The 17,813-nt window shown below is 40.1% G+C and overlaps 1 protein-coding gene across 4 annotated transcripts in view; it reads left to right on the forward strand.

Annotated features, from left to right (window-relative positions):
- The window catches only part of LOC134932068 (protein unc-13 homolog A-like), a 330,279-nt gene that overhangs the window by 277,821 nt on the left and 34,645 nt on the right, over nucleotides 1-17,813 (forward strand). The window contains exon 8 of one of the 4 annotated variants that reach the window (XM_063926116.1): nucleotides 492-4,794. The exons of the other annotated variants lie outside the window; for them this stretch is intronic. Coding sequence (XP_063782186.1) covers nucleotides 492-515 — 24 coding nt within the window. The 3' untranslated portion in view covers nucleotides 516-4,794. Of the gene's footprint in view, nucleotides 1-491; nucleotides 4,795-17,813 lie in introns of those variants that run through there. 4 annotated transcript variants of the gene reach the window in all.

Genomic DNA, 17,813 nt, shown 5'->3' on the forward strand with positions numbered 1-17,813 from the left:
TTCAACATGGCACTATCCTAAGGCTGCCCCATGGAACTGTATTGTAACAAGGATATAAGGGGGTTGGGGGTACTTCTGGTGTTTTCTACAATTCTATTCTGCTGGCAAACTCTGGAAATGCACTAGATTTTTAGCAGGTGCGAATTTCTTGTTTAGACATTTGTTTCTTTTTTTACGTGTGTGTGTATGTATGTATACCAGTATATGTACATACTGTGAGTAATATATATATATATATATATATATATATATATATATATACATGCAATGCAGTCGGCACTCACAGGATAAGATATCACAGCCAGCCTCCGTGCAACGCTCAAAATCAATGCACTACTCCAAAAGGAACGGCACTGGAGGCAATGAATACAGAAAAAATATGTATTGAAAATATACATATATATTTATTACTGAATACATACAGTCTCTCTCTGTGTTCTCTCTCTCTCTCTCTCTCTCTCTCTCTCTCTATATATATATTCGATTAACAGATGAGGCGGCACTCGGAGACTTGAAAACACAGTAAAAGTGTATTAGATATGGATCAACGTTTCGGGGTCTTCCCCTTCATCAGGATTAAGTGCATTACAATAAAAACGTGTTTAAATAGACAAGATAACTCACCCCCTGGAAGCACATGACCTCCTGCATCTGCCGCTGGCCGCGCCGCCCAGGCCTCCAGCTCGGCATCCCCGGCGTCCCGGCGGAAGTGACGCTCCGGCGCCCAGCGGCGCGACCATGGCAACGCTACAAAACAAAATCGGAACATGTAAACAAACCCCGTGCAGTGATGCTACTAGCTGTGCTACCACTGGTGTCTGATCTAAACTGACAATAATGCCTGTATAAAATACATGATGTGCAGTATCCATTATAAAGTGTCGATATAAACATATCATAAGATAAAATCTGTGATACATATAAAAAATCTGTGATACTTATGGACATCATGGCGAACGATGGCTAACCCCAATATTATCTCTACATTTTTAAACCTAATGTACAAAATTCTAAACCTAGAACAATCTTCAAATGAGCAATAATACTCTTATCATAAAAAAGTGAACCTATGATCTAACTGTGTTATTACAGGAACACTCTGCATCAGGGTTGTCCTATCTGAGAGTCTATCAACCCTTTGGTGACGATAAATAAAACACCTCTGCCAAAACCTTAGTGTAACTTGTGGGGCCCACTATGCTAGCACTATGTGCAAAAACAGATTATTTTATCTCCACCCCCTTACACAAAGTTTATAAGGCCTGAGTTGTCGTTCAGACCGGCTGGTCTGAGCGTTTTGAGTCTATGTATCCACATGGACTCTAATTGCAACAATTTTCTGCCTCTATTTCCTCCCCGCATGGAATCTGGCACATGATCTATGATCCTATGCTTAAAGGTAGCCATAGTGTGCCTGTTCTCGAGGAAATGCTTGGCCACCGGTTGATCCCCCTTACCTGATGTTAGGGCATTACGTATTGCCAGCCTGTGTTGTGCCATCCTAGTTTTAAATTGACACTCGGTTTTACCAATATAATATCTACCACAAGGGCACATTATAACGTAAACCACAAATTTGGTGGTACAGGTCAAGGGCCATCTAATGGGGAATTTCTTCCCTGAGCAAGGATGTGTGATACTGTCGCCTACAGACATGTGTGAACATGTCACACAGCCTGTACATTTGAAGCAACCATTTTTGCGGGTTAGAAAATGCTCCGGTACTGATTTAAACTTGGCCATATCCGTCTTTACCACCATGTCCCTAATACTTCGACCTTTGACATAGCTTGGCATAACACGGTGTCGAAAAGTGGTCAAATCTGGGTCGGTGGTCACCATAGGCCACAGCCTTTTCAACTCTTTTTGTACTCGATTGCTGTGTACATCAAATTCGCACACCCAGGGGATTATTCCAGTCAGCTCTTTTTTGTTGGTGGATTTGAGACTTTCTGCTCTGTTTCTGCTAACAGCTTTCTTTCTTGCCCTAGTTAGCAGCTGGCGTGGATAACCTCTAGAGGCTAATCTACATTCCATCTCATCCAGTTGTTTGTCCCTCTCTTGCTGGCAGCTATTGATTTTACACACTCTCAACAACTGAGAGTAAGGGACACTCCTGACCGTTGCTGTAGGATGACAACTATCGTATCTAAGTATAGTATTACTGTCTGTGGGTTTTTTAAAAAGGGAAGTGATTATTCGACCCTCCTGGATTTTAATATTAAGATCCAAAAAACATATCTCATTACGGCTGCTGGTCATTGTCAATTTAACTGGGCTCGCAGTCTCATTGTGTGTCTTGACAATGTCATGTAGGTCTGCTACCTCCCCATGCCATATTAGCAACAGGTCGTCAATGTACCTATAATATAGGAACAACCAGCTAGATACCTTACTGTTAGAGAAGAACAGGCCACGTTCTACCTCCCACATATAGGCATTCGCAAACGAGGGTGCCACGGAGGACCCCATGGCACACCCCGTTTGTTGCCTATAAAACTGACCATCAAAACTAAAAAAGTTGTGAGTCAATGTGACATTTAAAAGGGTCATAAAGAAATCGATGTCAGGCCCCTCATAGGCGACATTGCCTGTAATTAACTGTCTGACAGCCTGCATCCCCTGTGCATGGGGGATGCAGGTGTACAGGCTAGTCACATCAATGGTGGCTAACGTTAAATCAGTCGGTATGTGGTCCAATGACAAAAAATTTTGAAGCAATGTGGTGGAATCTTTGAGATGGGTAAATGTGCCCTGAACACAGGGTTGCAGGTAACTGTCTAAATAGATTGCAATCTTCTCGCACAGAGACCCCCGGGCAGAAATAATCGGTCTGCCAGGAGGTCTCTGTGGATCCTTATGAATCTTGGGGATGGTGTAAAACAGAGGTGACACCGGGAACTCGGACCCTAGCTTGCAAAATACCTCAGCCGAAATAATATCATCATCCCTAGCTTGTTGCAATATGTGTTTTAATTCTGCCTGATATTCAGCTGAAGGATCACATGCTAACTTGCAATAGGTCTGTCCATCATTAAGCAGTCTCAAACATTCTTTAGTGTAATCCACCAACTCCTGTACCACTATGGCTCCCCCTTTGTCCGCATTGCGGATAACAATATCTTTTCTTTTACTGAGTCCTTGAAGGGCTTCTCTTTCCATTCTCTGGAGATTATGATGTATTGGGCCCCGTCCTTTACTGCCTGTTGACTCCAACATCCTGTGGAATGTCTTCAACGAAGCATTGTGGGAAATGGGGTCAAAACGGGACTTAGAGCCCAGTTTTTGAACCCTGGGGGGGCAAAAGAGCCTTTTGTTTCAACGGTGGTTGTTTACTGAAATGTTCTCTTAGCTTTAGAGTACGGTGCAGTTTGAAAGTACTGACTTTCCATTTGAAGTCATCACCATAGTTAGTGGGGACAAACGAAAGCCCCTTGCTTAGGACACTTGTCTCAGCCGGGGAAAGCGGGGTACTTGATAAATTAAATATTAATGTTTCTTCTCTCTTGGCAGTTTGGGACGAATTCTGCCTTTTGTTTTGTCCACCCCGCCTCGTGCATTTACGTTTCTTCCCCGTGCTGGCACTCCTGCACGGGTTCCCACCCCTAAAGGGGTCTCACGTTGTGAAGAAGATGGTGAAGAATGGCAGGCTTCATCTGATTCACTGGCAGATGTGTTATCAGTTCTCATAGGTTGCCTTTCTCTACGGAAACGATGACATTTTGTTCCTGCATTGGAACTGGCTGTGGATCACAGCCATGTGTACACACGATGGTGTGCATAATCAAGCTGCACTTTGGTTAGTTTTTCTTTTTTAAACTTCAGCAAATGAACCTTGTATCGTTCCACTTGCTCATTTAGCTTTGTCAGCCATCCAATGGACTGTTCAGCTGCCAACAGATTGGAGTGTTCTTTTTCAAATGAGGCTATCAGATCTCTTGTCTTGGAATGCTCCCTTGTGGATTCATCAATAACTAACAGGATCAGATCCATGGAGCATTTATTTAGTATGGAGATCCACTTCTTACAGAACTCCATACTGTATCTGCCAATTGTCGGCACATTGTGCACTCTGAATCCCCGTGGCAGTTGTTTAGCTCTATAGTAGTCTGATAAAGTGCGGCTGTGGTACAGGTAGTCTAATTCCCTCTTTTTGAGGCATAGCAAATCTTTAAAAACGTCTTCATTTGTGGGGATAGACACTTCAGAAAAGACAGGTTCCCTGTGCAAAATGCTCTCTGCCTATAGCAACATAGAAATGCAAAACGATAGTAAGTAAGTATACATATACCAATACATATCATCACATTCCTAGGCACACACAACAAAATAATAATGGCATTGTTTCCTGCAGAGCACATACATTTGGAAAACAAGTTTCAGAAATTTCACGGTTCTGAATTATTCATATCTCATTTATCACTCCCACATCAGTCATTATAGTTCTGCATTTACTAGTTACATACAGTGTTTGCATACATGAAAACAAATAGTGTGAGATCATTCAGCTTGCACGGTTAAGCTAAACAAACCTGTTAAAAGTATGTATATTAACATAAATTGTATTATTGTTATAATGGTGGTATGGTTATGGCATGTGCGTTTTGTGTTGCACTTTGTTACTAAAATCAAATATATGATATTCAATGAACTGAAAAATGACATTGTACTCCGAACAAACCCACTGTATTAAAGCACTTTACTTAATGTACCCTGAGGACTAAGACTGATTGCACCCAAGCTACACATGTCAACAGGGATATGAATGCATGTGTCTGCAGAGCACAACTATAGGGATGAACTTGCACAGAAGTGTAGTTTGACATGGATAGCTAACAGTCTATAGTATAACAAAAAATACATTTTAATTAATGCCGTGGTCTATAATAAACTGTTATTGTGCTGCTGGGAAATCACTACAGTACTTTATTAATTTCATCCTGCTGTTATACTGTATTTTAGTCATTCCAACAGACCACATGTTTTGCAATCTCTGAGCCTATTACTCCCAACTTAATTCACAGGTCACGCTCGTAAACACTCCCATCACGCAGGTGCAACATGAACCCTTTAAAGTCACCCTGTATAATAAATAGTCCTGTCTCCTTACCTTAAATTAGTAAGCACAAACATTACCCTCTATTAAATAGCCCATAACATCAAATACATTTGTGACCATCACCTCATTAATAAATACATATCTTGTACTGTTAAATGACTGTCCCTCACCATTATTTTAATAGTCCACACAACTGCAGCCACATTTTGTAAAGAGCCATCAGTCCACAGCATCTATCTTGTTCATATCACTGCACCCATGAGTTCTGTTGACCTTCTCCTGGCTATTTATCTCCACTGAGTACACCCATCCCCCCCGGACTGGGTGTAGTATTGTATGCCGGCGGCCAGGCTCCCGGCGACCAGCATTCCGGCGCCAGAATCCCGACCGCCGGCATACTGACATCGTGGTGAGCGCAACAGAGGCCCTTGCGGGCTTGCTGTGATCGCCACGCTGTGGGCACGGTGGCGCGCTATGCGCGCCACGCTATCTATTCTCCCTCCAGGGGGGTCGTGGACCCCTAAGAGGGACAAAAAGTGTCGATATGCCGGCTGTCGGGATTCCGGCGCCGGTATACTGTGCGCCAGGATCCCGACAGCAGGCAAACTGAAGACCACCACCCCAGACTCTTACAACTGACAGCAGCAACAAGATTTGAAAGGAACAAATTAAATGTTGCTTTCATTAAAAGGCAGAAAATGTTGTATATGGCAGCATAGGACAGTGTACATATATTGGCATATAGCAGTGGCTCCCAAACCTTGTGGTCAAGGCAACCAAACAGTCCAGGTTTTCAGGATATCCATGCTTAAGTACAGGGTAGTTAATTAGTACCTCAGTCAGTTTGACTATACGATGTGTGCATTCAAAACCGAGTTTGGAAAAAACTGGAATGTAGTATAACTGGGCAAAATCTTCAGGGTGTAAGTAGTTGGGCTTTATGTTGCTGGGGACAAAACCACAATGATGCAATCAATAGTGAATAGAGATGAACGGATCCGGTTCTCTGAGTACTGGACCCACCCAAACGTCACGATCCGAGTCCGGCTTGGGGTTTCCCACCTAACTCAGATCCCAAAACAAGGCAAAACTTCATTATCCCGTTGTCAGATTCTCATGGGGTTTTAGATTCTATAAAAGTCCCAGTGATAGGCGCCATTTTCACTCCAGCTGTGGAGAGTGTACTGAACGGACGGGTCTATCTCAGTGCTGGGTTCTGGGGCATGGGGCTTCTGTATCAGTCCAGGAGTACTCTGTCGTTAAGTGGTGTATCTGACAAGGGGTGATCTGTCCATAATCCATATACATCCAGGGGCTCTGCCCCAGTGTTAAAACCCAGTATACTGTGTGTACATCAAGGAGCTGATGTGTCCTAGTGTGTCCTCAGTATCAATCTAGGGCTGCTCTGTCTATCGTCTGGTGGTGTATCTGACAAGGGGTGATCTGTCCATAAACATTCAGGAGCTCTGCTCCAGTATTAATAAAAATATAAATCCTTTACTGTGTGTGTACATCCAGGGGCTGGTAAGTCCTATGTATCGAATCAGTCCAGGGGTGCTCTGCCTATTGTCTGGTGGTATATATGACAACAAGAAATTATCTTTCCATCCTAGAGGTGAACTGTCACTCCATTCAGGGGCTCCGCCCCAGAGTAAAATGAAAATAATAAAAGCTAAAAAAAAACTAAAACTAGAATTATAAAAAATATTTTTTGTTTGTACTGTACCCCAGTGTACTGTACAATTTTTATTTTATTTTCATAAGTACTGTGACACTGCCGGTCAAACCGCAGTATATTATTATGTCTGACTCATACATGTATTGTGAGACACTGTTGGTGAAATTGAACGCAGTGTTTGATTACTATTTTAGACTATTAACATTTTTTTTTACAAATTGTGGTTTGTGCTGTACCCCACTTCATTCGTGTTTGTGGATAGACATGGAAGACTAAACAACTGAGAGTAGAGGAGGAAGCACATACTAGTGGTGCAGGTGCTGCCACCAGTCATAACAATGCAAGTCTGTCAACATAATCTTCTAAGGCCGATGTCCACGGGCATAGAGGGATTAAGTCACGGCATGTAAAATCATTTAATTTTACAGTGGTAACGGAAAAAAACATTAAAAGGAAAGTTAGCTGCTGAGGCAGTAAGACCAACTGTGCATTCAGAACCATAAGACATTTTTGAGGAATGTTTAGGGTTGTCCACGTCTATGTGTGAGCCTGACGTTTCTCACACTGTCCTCATAGAGAAGCCTCTTTCACCTCCTTCCACCATTTCTTCACCATCTGCACATGTGGAGAGCAGTACAAGTAAAGATGGTGATGATGAAGAGAGCATAATAGAATTTGGTGGAAGTGGGATGTGATGTGTGTACTATCAGACAGCGAGGATGTTTAATAATGATTATGTTGTTTGTGTAAGTCAGCCACCAGTGGTTGCAGTTGTTGACCGTGATAAAAAGAAGACCATTGCGATGCCTGGGCAGAAGACCAAAAAAGCTACCTCTTGGGTGTGGGATTATTTTTTACCACAATCCTGGCAATGTTTGTAAAGGCATCTGCTCCATTTGTGAGGCCAAAGTTATTAAAGGTAGGAACATTAGCCATCTAGGCACCTCCTCCATGTTACGTTATTTGCGATGAAGACAGGAAATTTATTGTACAAGATTATAATGTAATTAACACCCTCATCATCAACACCCTCATTATTACTGAACCGAGCTAGTCCTTCTAAAAAATAGTTTTGTGGTGGCCCAAATAAAGCAAGCACTTAAGCCACAAAAGTGTATGTCCCTGTCACTGAAGTGCTTGCTTTGTTAAATTGTGCATGTCCTTTTTCATATCCAGCATAAGGATGGCGAAGAGGACCCAAGGACAATTCCATCTTGGACTACTTTTCATTTCTGCAGTGCCATGTGACAATGTTTAATAGATGTGCTATGAACTGCTGCATGTTTGTGCCTCTGCTGTGTCAGTTAGTGACCAGCAGTCTCGCTGCAACCTTTGTCCTAAAATGGATGAAAACAATATTGTGAACTGTGAGGTGGTCAAAATTTATTGGAAATGACTGGAAATTAATGTTATTTAGGTGAATAATACTGTAAGAAAAACTGGCCCAAATTATTTAATTTTAGTTGTTTTTAAGATTTAAAAAGAAATACAGGTCCAAAACAAATACAGAACCAAAACACAAAGGAGATACAGATCTAAAACAAGCAAAACCCAAGATTTGGGCTGGCACACATTGTGAATTGTGTTCTTATGGTGGGCTGTTTAATGGTTGTACTCTCTTCTGTGAGCTGGGTGAACTCTCCCCCAAATTCGAAAGTCTCACAGAACTGGAAGAGTGGGCAAGCATGCTATTATAACATTGCATACCCTCCCAACACACTGGATGTTATTTAATAAGTTGCAGGTTTGTCAACCATCACAGGACTTTTAGTGTTGATTTTATTAAAGGCAAAACACATGAGGTTTTGCCTTAAATGAAATTAAATGAAATTGCTGCATTAAATCCCGCTGCAAAAGTTGCATAAAACAGAAATTTTGGCAAACTGCAGATCATCAAATAACCTCCATTGTTTTACCTGCCTATGCAACTGTTTTATTTTTATTTATTTTTGACTTGATCAAATAAAATCGGCTGTTTTTTTCTGTGAAAAGCATTTTTTCACACCATGGAAAGTTTGCAAAAAAAATATGAAAGAGAAGGGTTGGACAGTGGGCCACACCAGAGATCTGCTTGGTACCCTAGCAGACCAGTCTGACCGAGCGGCATGATGAGAAGTGATTTCCCCCCACCCCTCTATTTTGCACCTTTGTTGCCTTTCATGCGTTCATATGTTATGTTGTAACACTGCTTCTCCCCACCCCTTTTCCCTTATATTAGAAAATAGAATGGTCCGGATGTAATGGCTTGCGAGACGGCCGGAGCTCCGAGACTCTAGCCGAACTCGTACATTTCTTTTAAAGCAGAAAAAGTTTACAAGGCAAAACCAACCAGCTTTTTCTTTGTAAACGTTTGCTGCTTTAAAAAAACGTACGAATTTGGCCAGATTCTTGGACCTCCGGCCATCTTTCAGGCCATTACATCAGGCCCTATGGCTTGTCTTTTACTGTTAACAATTACCAGTAATAATTATGTACTCTGCGGATACTCTAGAATATCACTTTGGCACAATATATTTTGAAATACACTGCTGTTATATTGCAATATCTCATTTTAATTTTATATATATATGTATATAAATGTGTGTGTATGTGGAGAGCAGTACATGTGGAGAGCAGTACAAGTAAAGATGGTGATGATGAAGAGAGCATAATAGAATTTGGTGGAAGTGGGATGTGATGTGTGTACTATCAGACAGCGAGGATGTTTAATAATGATTATGTTGTTTGTGTAAGTCAGCCACCAGTGGTTGCAGTTGTTGACCGTGATAAAAAGAAGACCATTGCGATGCCTGGGCAGAAGACCAAAAAAGCTACCTCTTGGGTGTGGGATTATTTTTTACCACAATCCTGGCAATGTTTGTAAAGGCATCTGCTCCATTTGTGAGGCCAAAGTTATTAAAGGTAGGAACATTAGCCATCTAGGCACCTCCTCCATGTTACGTTATTTGCGATGAAGACAGGAAATTTATTGTACAAGATTATAATGTAATTAACACCCTCATCATCAACACCCTCATTATTACTGAACCGAGCTAGTCCTTCTAAAAAATAGTTTTGTGGTGGCCCAAATAAAGCAAGCACTTAAGCCACAAAAGTGTATGTCCCTGTCACTGAAGTGCTTGCTTTGTTAAATTGTGCATGTCCTTTTTCATATCCAGCATAAGGATGGCGAAGAGGACCCAAGGACAATTCCATCTTGGACTACTTTTCATTTCTGCAGTGCCATGTGACAATGTTTAATAGATGTGCTATGAACTGCTGCATGTTTGTGCCTCTGCTGTGTCAGTTAGTGACCAGCAGTCTCGCTGCAACCTTTGTCCTAAAATGGATGAAAACAATATTGTGAACTGTGAGGTGGTCAAAATTTATTGGAAATGACTGGAAATTAATGTTATTTAGGTGAATAATACTGTAAGAAAAACTGGCCCAAATTATTTAATTTTAGTTGTTTTTAAGATTTAAAAAGAAATACAGGTCCAAAACAAATACAGAACCAAAACACAAAGGAGATACAGATCTAAAACAAGCAAAACCCAAGATTTGGGCTGGCACACATTGTGAATTGTGTTCTTATGGTGGGCTGTTTAATGGTTGTACTCTCTTCTGTGAGCTGGGTGAACTCTCCCCCAAATTCGAAAGTCTCACAGAACTGGAAGAGTGGGCAAGCATGCTATTATAACATTGCATACCCTCCCAACACACTGGATGTTATTTAATAAGTTGCAGGTTTGTCAACCATCACAGGACTTTTAGTGTTGATTTTATTAAAGGCAAAACACATGAGGTTTTGCCTTAAATGAAATTAAATGAAATTGCTGCATTAAATCCCGCTGCAAAAGTTGCATAAAACAGAAATTTTGGCAAACTGCAGATCATCAAATAACCTCCATTGTTTTACCTGCCTATGCAACTGTTTTATTTTTATTTATTTTTGACTTGATCAAATAAAATCGGCTGTTTTTTTCTGTGAAAAGCATTTTTTCACACCATGGAAAGTTTGCAAAAAAAATATGAAAGAGAAGGGTTGGACAGTGGGCCACACCAGAGATCTGCTTGGTACCCTAGCAGACCAGTCTGACCGAGCGGCATGATGAGAAGTGATTTCCCCCCACCCCTCTATTTTGCACCTTTGTTGCCTTTCATGCGTTCATATGTTATGTTGTAACACTGCTTCTCCCCACCCCTTTTCCCTTATATTAGAAAATAGAATGGTCCGGATGTAATGGCTTGCGAGACGGCCTGAGCTCCGAGACTCTAGCCGAACTCGTACATTTCTTTTAAAGCAGAAAACGTTTACAAGGCAAAACCAACCAGCTTTTTCTTTGTAAACGTTTGCTGCTTTAAAAAAACGTACGAATTTGGCCAGATTCTTGGACCTCCGGCCATCTTTCAGGCCATTACATCAGGCCCTATGGCTTGTCTTTTACTGTTAACAATTACCAGTAATAATTATGTACTCTGCGGATACTCTAGAATATCACTTTGGCACAATATATTTTGAAATACACTGCTGTTATATTGCAATATCTCATTTTAATTTTATATATATATGTATATAAATGTGTGTGTATGTGGAGAGCAGTACATGTGGAGAGCAGTACAAGTAAAGATGGTGATGATGAAGAGAGCATAATAGAATTTGGTGGAAGTGGGATGTGATGTGTGTACTATCAGACAGCGAGGATGTTTAATAATGATTATGTTGTTTGTGTAAGTCAGCCACCAGTGGTTGCAGTTGTTGACCGTGATAAAAAGAAGACCATTGCGATGCCTGGGCAGAAGACCAAAAAAGCTACCTCTTGGGTGTGGGATTATTTTTTACCACAATCCTGGCAATGTTTGTAAAGGCATCTGCTCCATTTGTGAGGCCAAAGTTATTAAAGGTAGGAACATTAGCCATCTAGGCACCTCCTCCATGTTACGTTATTTGCGATGAAGACAGGAAATTTATTGTACAAGATTATAATGTAATTAACACCCTCATCATCAACACCCTCATTATTACTGAACCGAGCTAGTCCTTCTAAAAAATAGTTTTGTGGTGGCCCAAATAAAGCAAGCACTTAAGCCACAAAAGTGTATGTCCCTGTCACTGAAGTGCTTGCTTTGTTAAATTGTGCATGTCCTTTTTCATATCCAGCATAAGGATGGCGAAGAGGACCCAAGGACAATTCCATCTTGGACTACTTTTCATTTCTGCAGTGCCATGTGACAATGTTTAATAGATGTGCTATGAACTGCTGCATGTTTGTGCCTCTGCTGTGTCAGTTAGTGACCAGCAGTCTCGCTGCAACCTTTGTCCTAAAATGGATGAAAACAATATTGTGAACTGTGAGGTGGTCAAAATTTATTGGAAATGACTGGAAATTAATGTTATTTAGGTGAATAATACTGTAAGAAAAACTGGCCCAAATTATTTAATTTTAGTTGTTTTTAAGATTTAAAAAGAAATACAGGTCCAAAACAAATACAGAACCAAAACACAAAGGAGATACAGATCTAAAACAAGCAAAACCCAAGATTTGGGCTGGCACACATTGTGAATTGTGTTCTTATGGTGGGCTGTTTAATGGTTGTACTCTCTTCTGTGAGCTGGGTGAACTCTCCCCCAAATTCGAAAGTCTCACAGAACTGGAAGAGTGGGCAAGCATGCTATTATAACATTGCATACCCTCCCAACACACTGGATGTTATTTAATAAGTTGCAGGTTTGTCAACCATCACAGGACTTTTAGTGTTGATTTTATTAAAGGCAAAACACATGAGGTTTTGCCTTAGATGAAATTAAATGAAATTGCTGCATTAAATCCCGCTGCAAAAGTTGCATAAAACAGAAATTTTGGCAAACTGCAGATCATCAAATAACCTCCATTGTTTTACCTGCCTATGCAACTGTTTTATTTTTATTTATTTTTGACTTGATCAAATAAAATCGGCTGTTTTTTTCTGTGAAAAGCATTTTTTCACACCATGGAAAGTTTGCAAAAAAAATATGAAAGAGAAGGGTTGGACAGTGGGCCACACCAGAGATCTGCTTGGTACCCTAGCAGACCAGTCTGACCGAGCGGCATGATGAGAAGTGATTTCCCCCCACCCCTCTATTTTGCACCTTTGTTGCCTTTCATGCGTTCATATGTTATGTTGTAACACTGCTTCTCCCCACCCCTTTTCCCTTATATTAGAAAATAGAATGGTCCGGATGTAATGGCTTGCGAGACGGCCGGAGCTCCGAGACTCTAGCCGAACTCGTACATTTCTTTTAAAGCAGAAAACGTTTACAAGGCAAAACCAACCAGCTTTTTCTTTGTAAACGTTTGCTGCTTTAAAAAAACGTACGAATTTGGCCAGATTCTTGGACCTCCGGCCATCTTTCAGGCCATTACATCAGGCCCTATGGCTTGTCTTTTACTGTTAACAATTACCAGTAATAATTATGTACTCTGCGGATACTCTAGAATATCACTTTGGCACAATATATTTTGAAATACACTGCTGTTATATTGCAATATCTCATTTTAATTTTATATATATATGTATATAAATGTGTGTGTATGTGGAGAGCAGTACATGTGGAGAGCAGTACAAGTAAAGATGGTGATGATGAAGAGAGCATAATAGAATTTGGTGGAAGTGGGATGTGATGTGTGTACTATCAGACAGCGAGGATGTTTAATAATGATTATGTTGTTTGTGTAAGTCAGCCACCAGTGGTTGCAGTTGTTGACCGTGATAAAAAGAAGACCATTGCGATGCCTGGGCAGAAGACCAAAAAAGCTACCTCTTGGGTGTGGGATTATTTTTTACCACAATCCTGGCAATGTTTGTAAAGGCATCTGCTCCATTTGTGAGGCCAAAGTTATTAAAGGTAGGAACATTAGCCATCTAGGCACCTCCTCCATGTTACGTTATTTGCGATGAAGACAGGAAATTTATTGTACAAGATTATAATGTAATTAACACCCTCATCATCAACACCCTCATTATTACTGAACCGAGCTAGTCCTTCTAAAAAATAGTTTTGTGGTGGCCCAAATAAAGCAAGCACTTAAGCCACAAAAGTGTATTTCCCTGTCACTGAAGTGCTTGCTTTGTTAAATTGTGCATGTCCTTTTTCATATCCAGCATAAGGATGGCGAAGAGGACCCAAGGACAATTCCATCTTGGACTACTTTTCATTTCTGCAGTGCCATGTGACAATGTTTAATAGATGTGCTATGAACTGCTGCATGTTTGTGCCTCTGCTGTGTCAGTTAGTGACCAGCAGTCTCGCTGCAACCTTTGTCCTAAAATGGATGAAAACAATATTGTGAACTGTGAGGTGGTCAAAATTTATTGGAAATGACTGGAAATTAATGTTATTTAGGTGAATAATACTGTAAGAAAAACTGGCCCAAATTATTTAATTTTAGTTGTTTTTAAGATTTAAAAAGAAATACAGGTCCAAAACAAATACAGAACCAAACACAAAGGAGATACAGATCTAAAACAAGCAAAACCCAAGATTTGGGCTGGCACACATTGTGAATTGTGTTCTTATGGTGGGCTGTTTAATGGTTGTACTCTCTTCTGTGAGCTGGGTGAACTCTCCCCCAAATTCGAAAGTCTCACAGAACTGGAAGAGTGGGCAAGCATGCTATTATAACATTGCATACCCTCCCAACACACTGGATGTTATTTAATAAGTTGCTGGTTTGTCAACCATCACAGGACTTTTAGTGTTGATTTTATTAAAGGCAAAACACATGAGGTTTTGCCTTAAATGAAATTAAATGAAATTGCTGCATTAAATCCCGCTGCAAAAGTTGCATAAAACAGAAATTTTGGCAAACTGCAGATCATCAAATAACCTCCATTGTTTTACCTGCCTATGCAACTGTTTTATTTTTATTTATTTTTGACTTGATCAAATAAAATCGGCTGTTTTTTTCTGTGAAAAGCATTTTTTCACACCATGGAAAGTTTGCAAAAAAAATATGAAAGAGAAGGGTTGGACAGTGGGCCACACCAGAGATCTGCTTGGTACCCTAGCAGACCAGTCTGACCGAGCGGCATGATGAGAAGTGATTTCCCCCCACCCCTCTATTTTGCACCTTTGTTGCCTTTCATGCGTTCATATGTTATGTTGTAACACTGCTTCTCCCCACCCCTTTTCCCTTATATTAGAAAATAGAATGGTCCGGATGTAATGGCTTGCGAGACGGCCGGAGCTCCGAGACTCTAGCCGAACTCGTACATTTCTTTTAAAGCAGAAAACGTTTACAAGGCAAAACCAACCAGCTTTTTCTTTGTAAACGTTTGCTGCTTTAAAAAAACGTACGAATTTGGCCAGATTCTTGGACCTCCGGCCATCTTTCAGGCCATTACATCAGGCCCTATGGCTTGTCTTTTACTGTTAACAATTACCAGTAATAATTATGTACTCTGCGGATACTCTAGAATATCACTTTGGCACAATATATTTTGAAATACACTGCTGTTATATTGCAATATCTCATTTTAATTTTATATATATGTATATAAATGTGTGTGTGTATATATATATATATATATATTTATTTATTTATTTTTTAGACAGTTGTTGCACAATCTCTAGTAGATTTTACCAGCTTGTTTGCATTTGATACAAGGGAGCCAGATTAGAATTCACAAACTATTAAATATTTTGATTTTACTCCAGAGTCTACAGCTGCTGTTTTGTTGTATGAGCTGCACAGACTAAAAAAAGAGAAAATTGGACCTTTTGTTGCATTGTCAATAATTTTCTCAATGCTACAAAGCCAAGCAATTGCCTAGTGGTTCCATAATTAAAAATGTTTCTTCTATTAAACAAAACCAGTCTTTATTTATGGTGTGGAATCCTCAGTAAGGGTAGCTTTCTTCTTCTTTTACTCCTTATAGAGGAAGTTTGAGCAGAACTAAATAAAATGACAATAATACTCTTTGAAATTTGCTCTATTATAAAACAATATACCGCACTCACTAACAGCAAAAATTGGATTGGCAAATGAAGTGTAAAAGTCTTGCCATAGACAAAGGACTAATGGTTAGCTCTGATATGACAGGTGGGTCTGTAGCTGCCATTTTGGACTTTTGTAACTCTAGAGAGTTCCTACAGAAGAAATGGGATGGAATCTGAAGTCCAGCGATTACAATCCCAAGAGTCAGAATGTGGACAGCGGCATCTTGACTGATTCTGGTATATCAACCCTACCCTTAACACACCACTCCCACAGCTTAACCCTAACCTCCCGCAACCTAGCACCCCCTCCCCAGCCTAACCCTAACTCCATTACTTTTCATCACCATTCTGATTGGATCTTGATGCATCCCAAAGAAACACACAATTTCAAATAAGAAACACTATTAATTAGGTATCAGGCTCAGAAGAAGTAGAAGAACATTCTACTCAAGGTAGTCAAGAAGCATGAAGCAGAATTATTTTTTTAGGCAAAGTTTAATACTAAATTCTCCAATTACATTTTTATTTTTTTTCCGAATATTGTGGTTAACAAAATAATGTGTTTTTTTATTAAGTATAATATTTTTAAGTTTAGTATTATTCAGAATGCACTAGTAATACAGTGCACAGTAATAATACATACTTTTTTATTACTTTTAGATATATTGTAGTTTCTTGATGTAGATGGTATTTTTTAGCATGTCACATTTTTTTTTACTTCATTTTACCATTCTTAAAATGTAATTCTGTTAGGAAGGGTTTTATGTCTGTACTGGGAATCCTTTACATTTATCACTTATTTATTTACTCATTTACTGTACATAGTATATTTATGTTAACCTTCACAGTATTATGTGTTTTAATACTTTCCAGGTATGTTAGAAGTGGCCAAACTTGACCATCAAGGATGCCTAACATTTCATGTTTTCCAGACCACCTGTGGATCATTAGAATGTGTCAGGACTCAGGAATGAATGCACCACATCAGCTAGGTAGTCTGGAAAACATTAACAGGGATCCTTAAGGACAGAGTTTGGCCACTCCTGCTGTATATAATTTTTCTTTAATTGTTTGAATGATTTTAGCTGTGGTTCTCTATTAACTCTATTATATGGGTTGATTACTTTTCTTATCTATCTCTTTGATAGATTTATTTAGCCACACATTGTGTTGGGATTTCTCTTGTCCTGGACAAAGAGTCCAAAGCTATTCAATTAGAGACCCATAAGCAGCCCATGGAGGTATGTAGACGCCAGCATTGCGTCCTCCCTCGGGATCTCGGTGTCGGTATATTGACTGCCGGGGTCCCATCCGCCGTGAACCTAACTGCTTCCCATATTTATATAATGTTTAGATTCAACAGGGCTGGCAGTAATCAAACCTGATTATTTCTAGTCTGAAAGCCCCCTTACATTGGCAATCAATTGGGGCAATTTGCCAATTTGAAGACGGTTGTACAAATAAATCTGCTATGTATGGGGTTCACAGATTGTGGATTCAGACCAAAAATATTTTACACAAGGCCAGTTGGTGTTTGATAGTTTTTTTTCTTTCAACTGGCAAGATTCAAATGTTGTCCTGTCGGCAACCACTAGATGGCGCCCAAACTAAGCTACTCAATTTTAGCTCCATTTGGGCGCGATGGCTGCCGGTGTCTCCATTTCCGCTCGCACCCCCGGGAGTGGCGAGTTGAAATGCGTGGAAAGTGACCCGTTTTGATGCCCAAAAGGCACTTTTTGCCATTGCACCCAGCACTTTGGTTGGGTTTAGCTGCTTTATGGCCATAACCAGTGCAAAAAAACAACAACAATTGAATTGCGCCCTGCGATCTTCCGACACTTTAGATGGGAGATCGCAGGTGCAAAACAACTGACTATCTCCCAAAGAATGAAATCGTACTTTAAAAGTGTAATTTTTATTTATTCGGGTTGTATTGGTCTTCTATTCACTGTTCTTTGAAGATCTAAAACAAATAAGTGTGACAAATATGCAAATGTAAAAGAAATCAGGAAGGGGCAAAACTTTTTACGATACGGTAGGGTCCCTAAACCACCCTTGTGCTCTGCTTTTAAGCAGAGCAGTGTCATATGCAGTAATTGTTTTTTACGTACGACATA

The sequence above is a fragment of the Pseudophryne corroboree genome, chromosome 6 (assembly GCF_028390025.1).
Source record: "Pseudophryne corroboree isolate aPseCor3 chromosome 6, aPseCor3.hap2, whole genome shotgun sequence".
Taxonomy (NCBI): Eukaryota; Metazoa; Chordata; class Amphibia; order Anura; family Myobatrachidae; genus Pseudophryne; species Pseudophryne corroboree.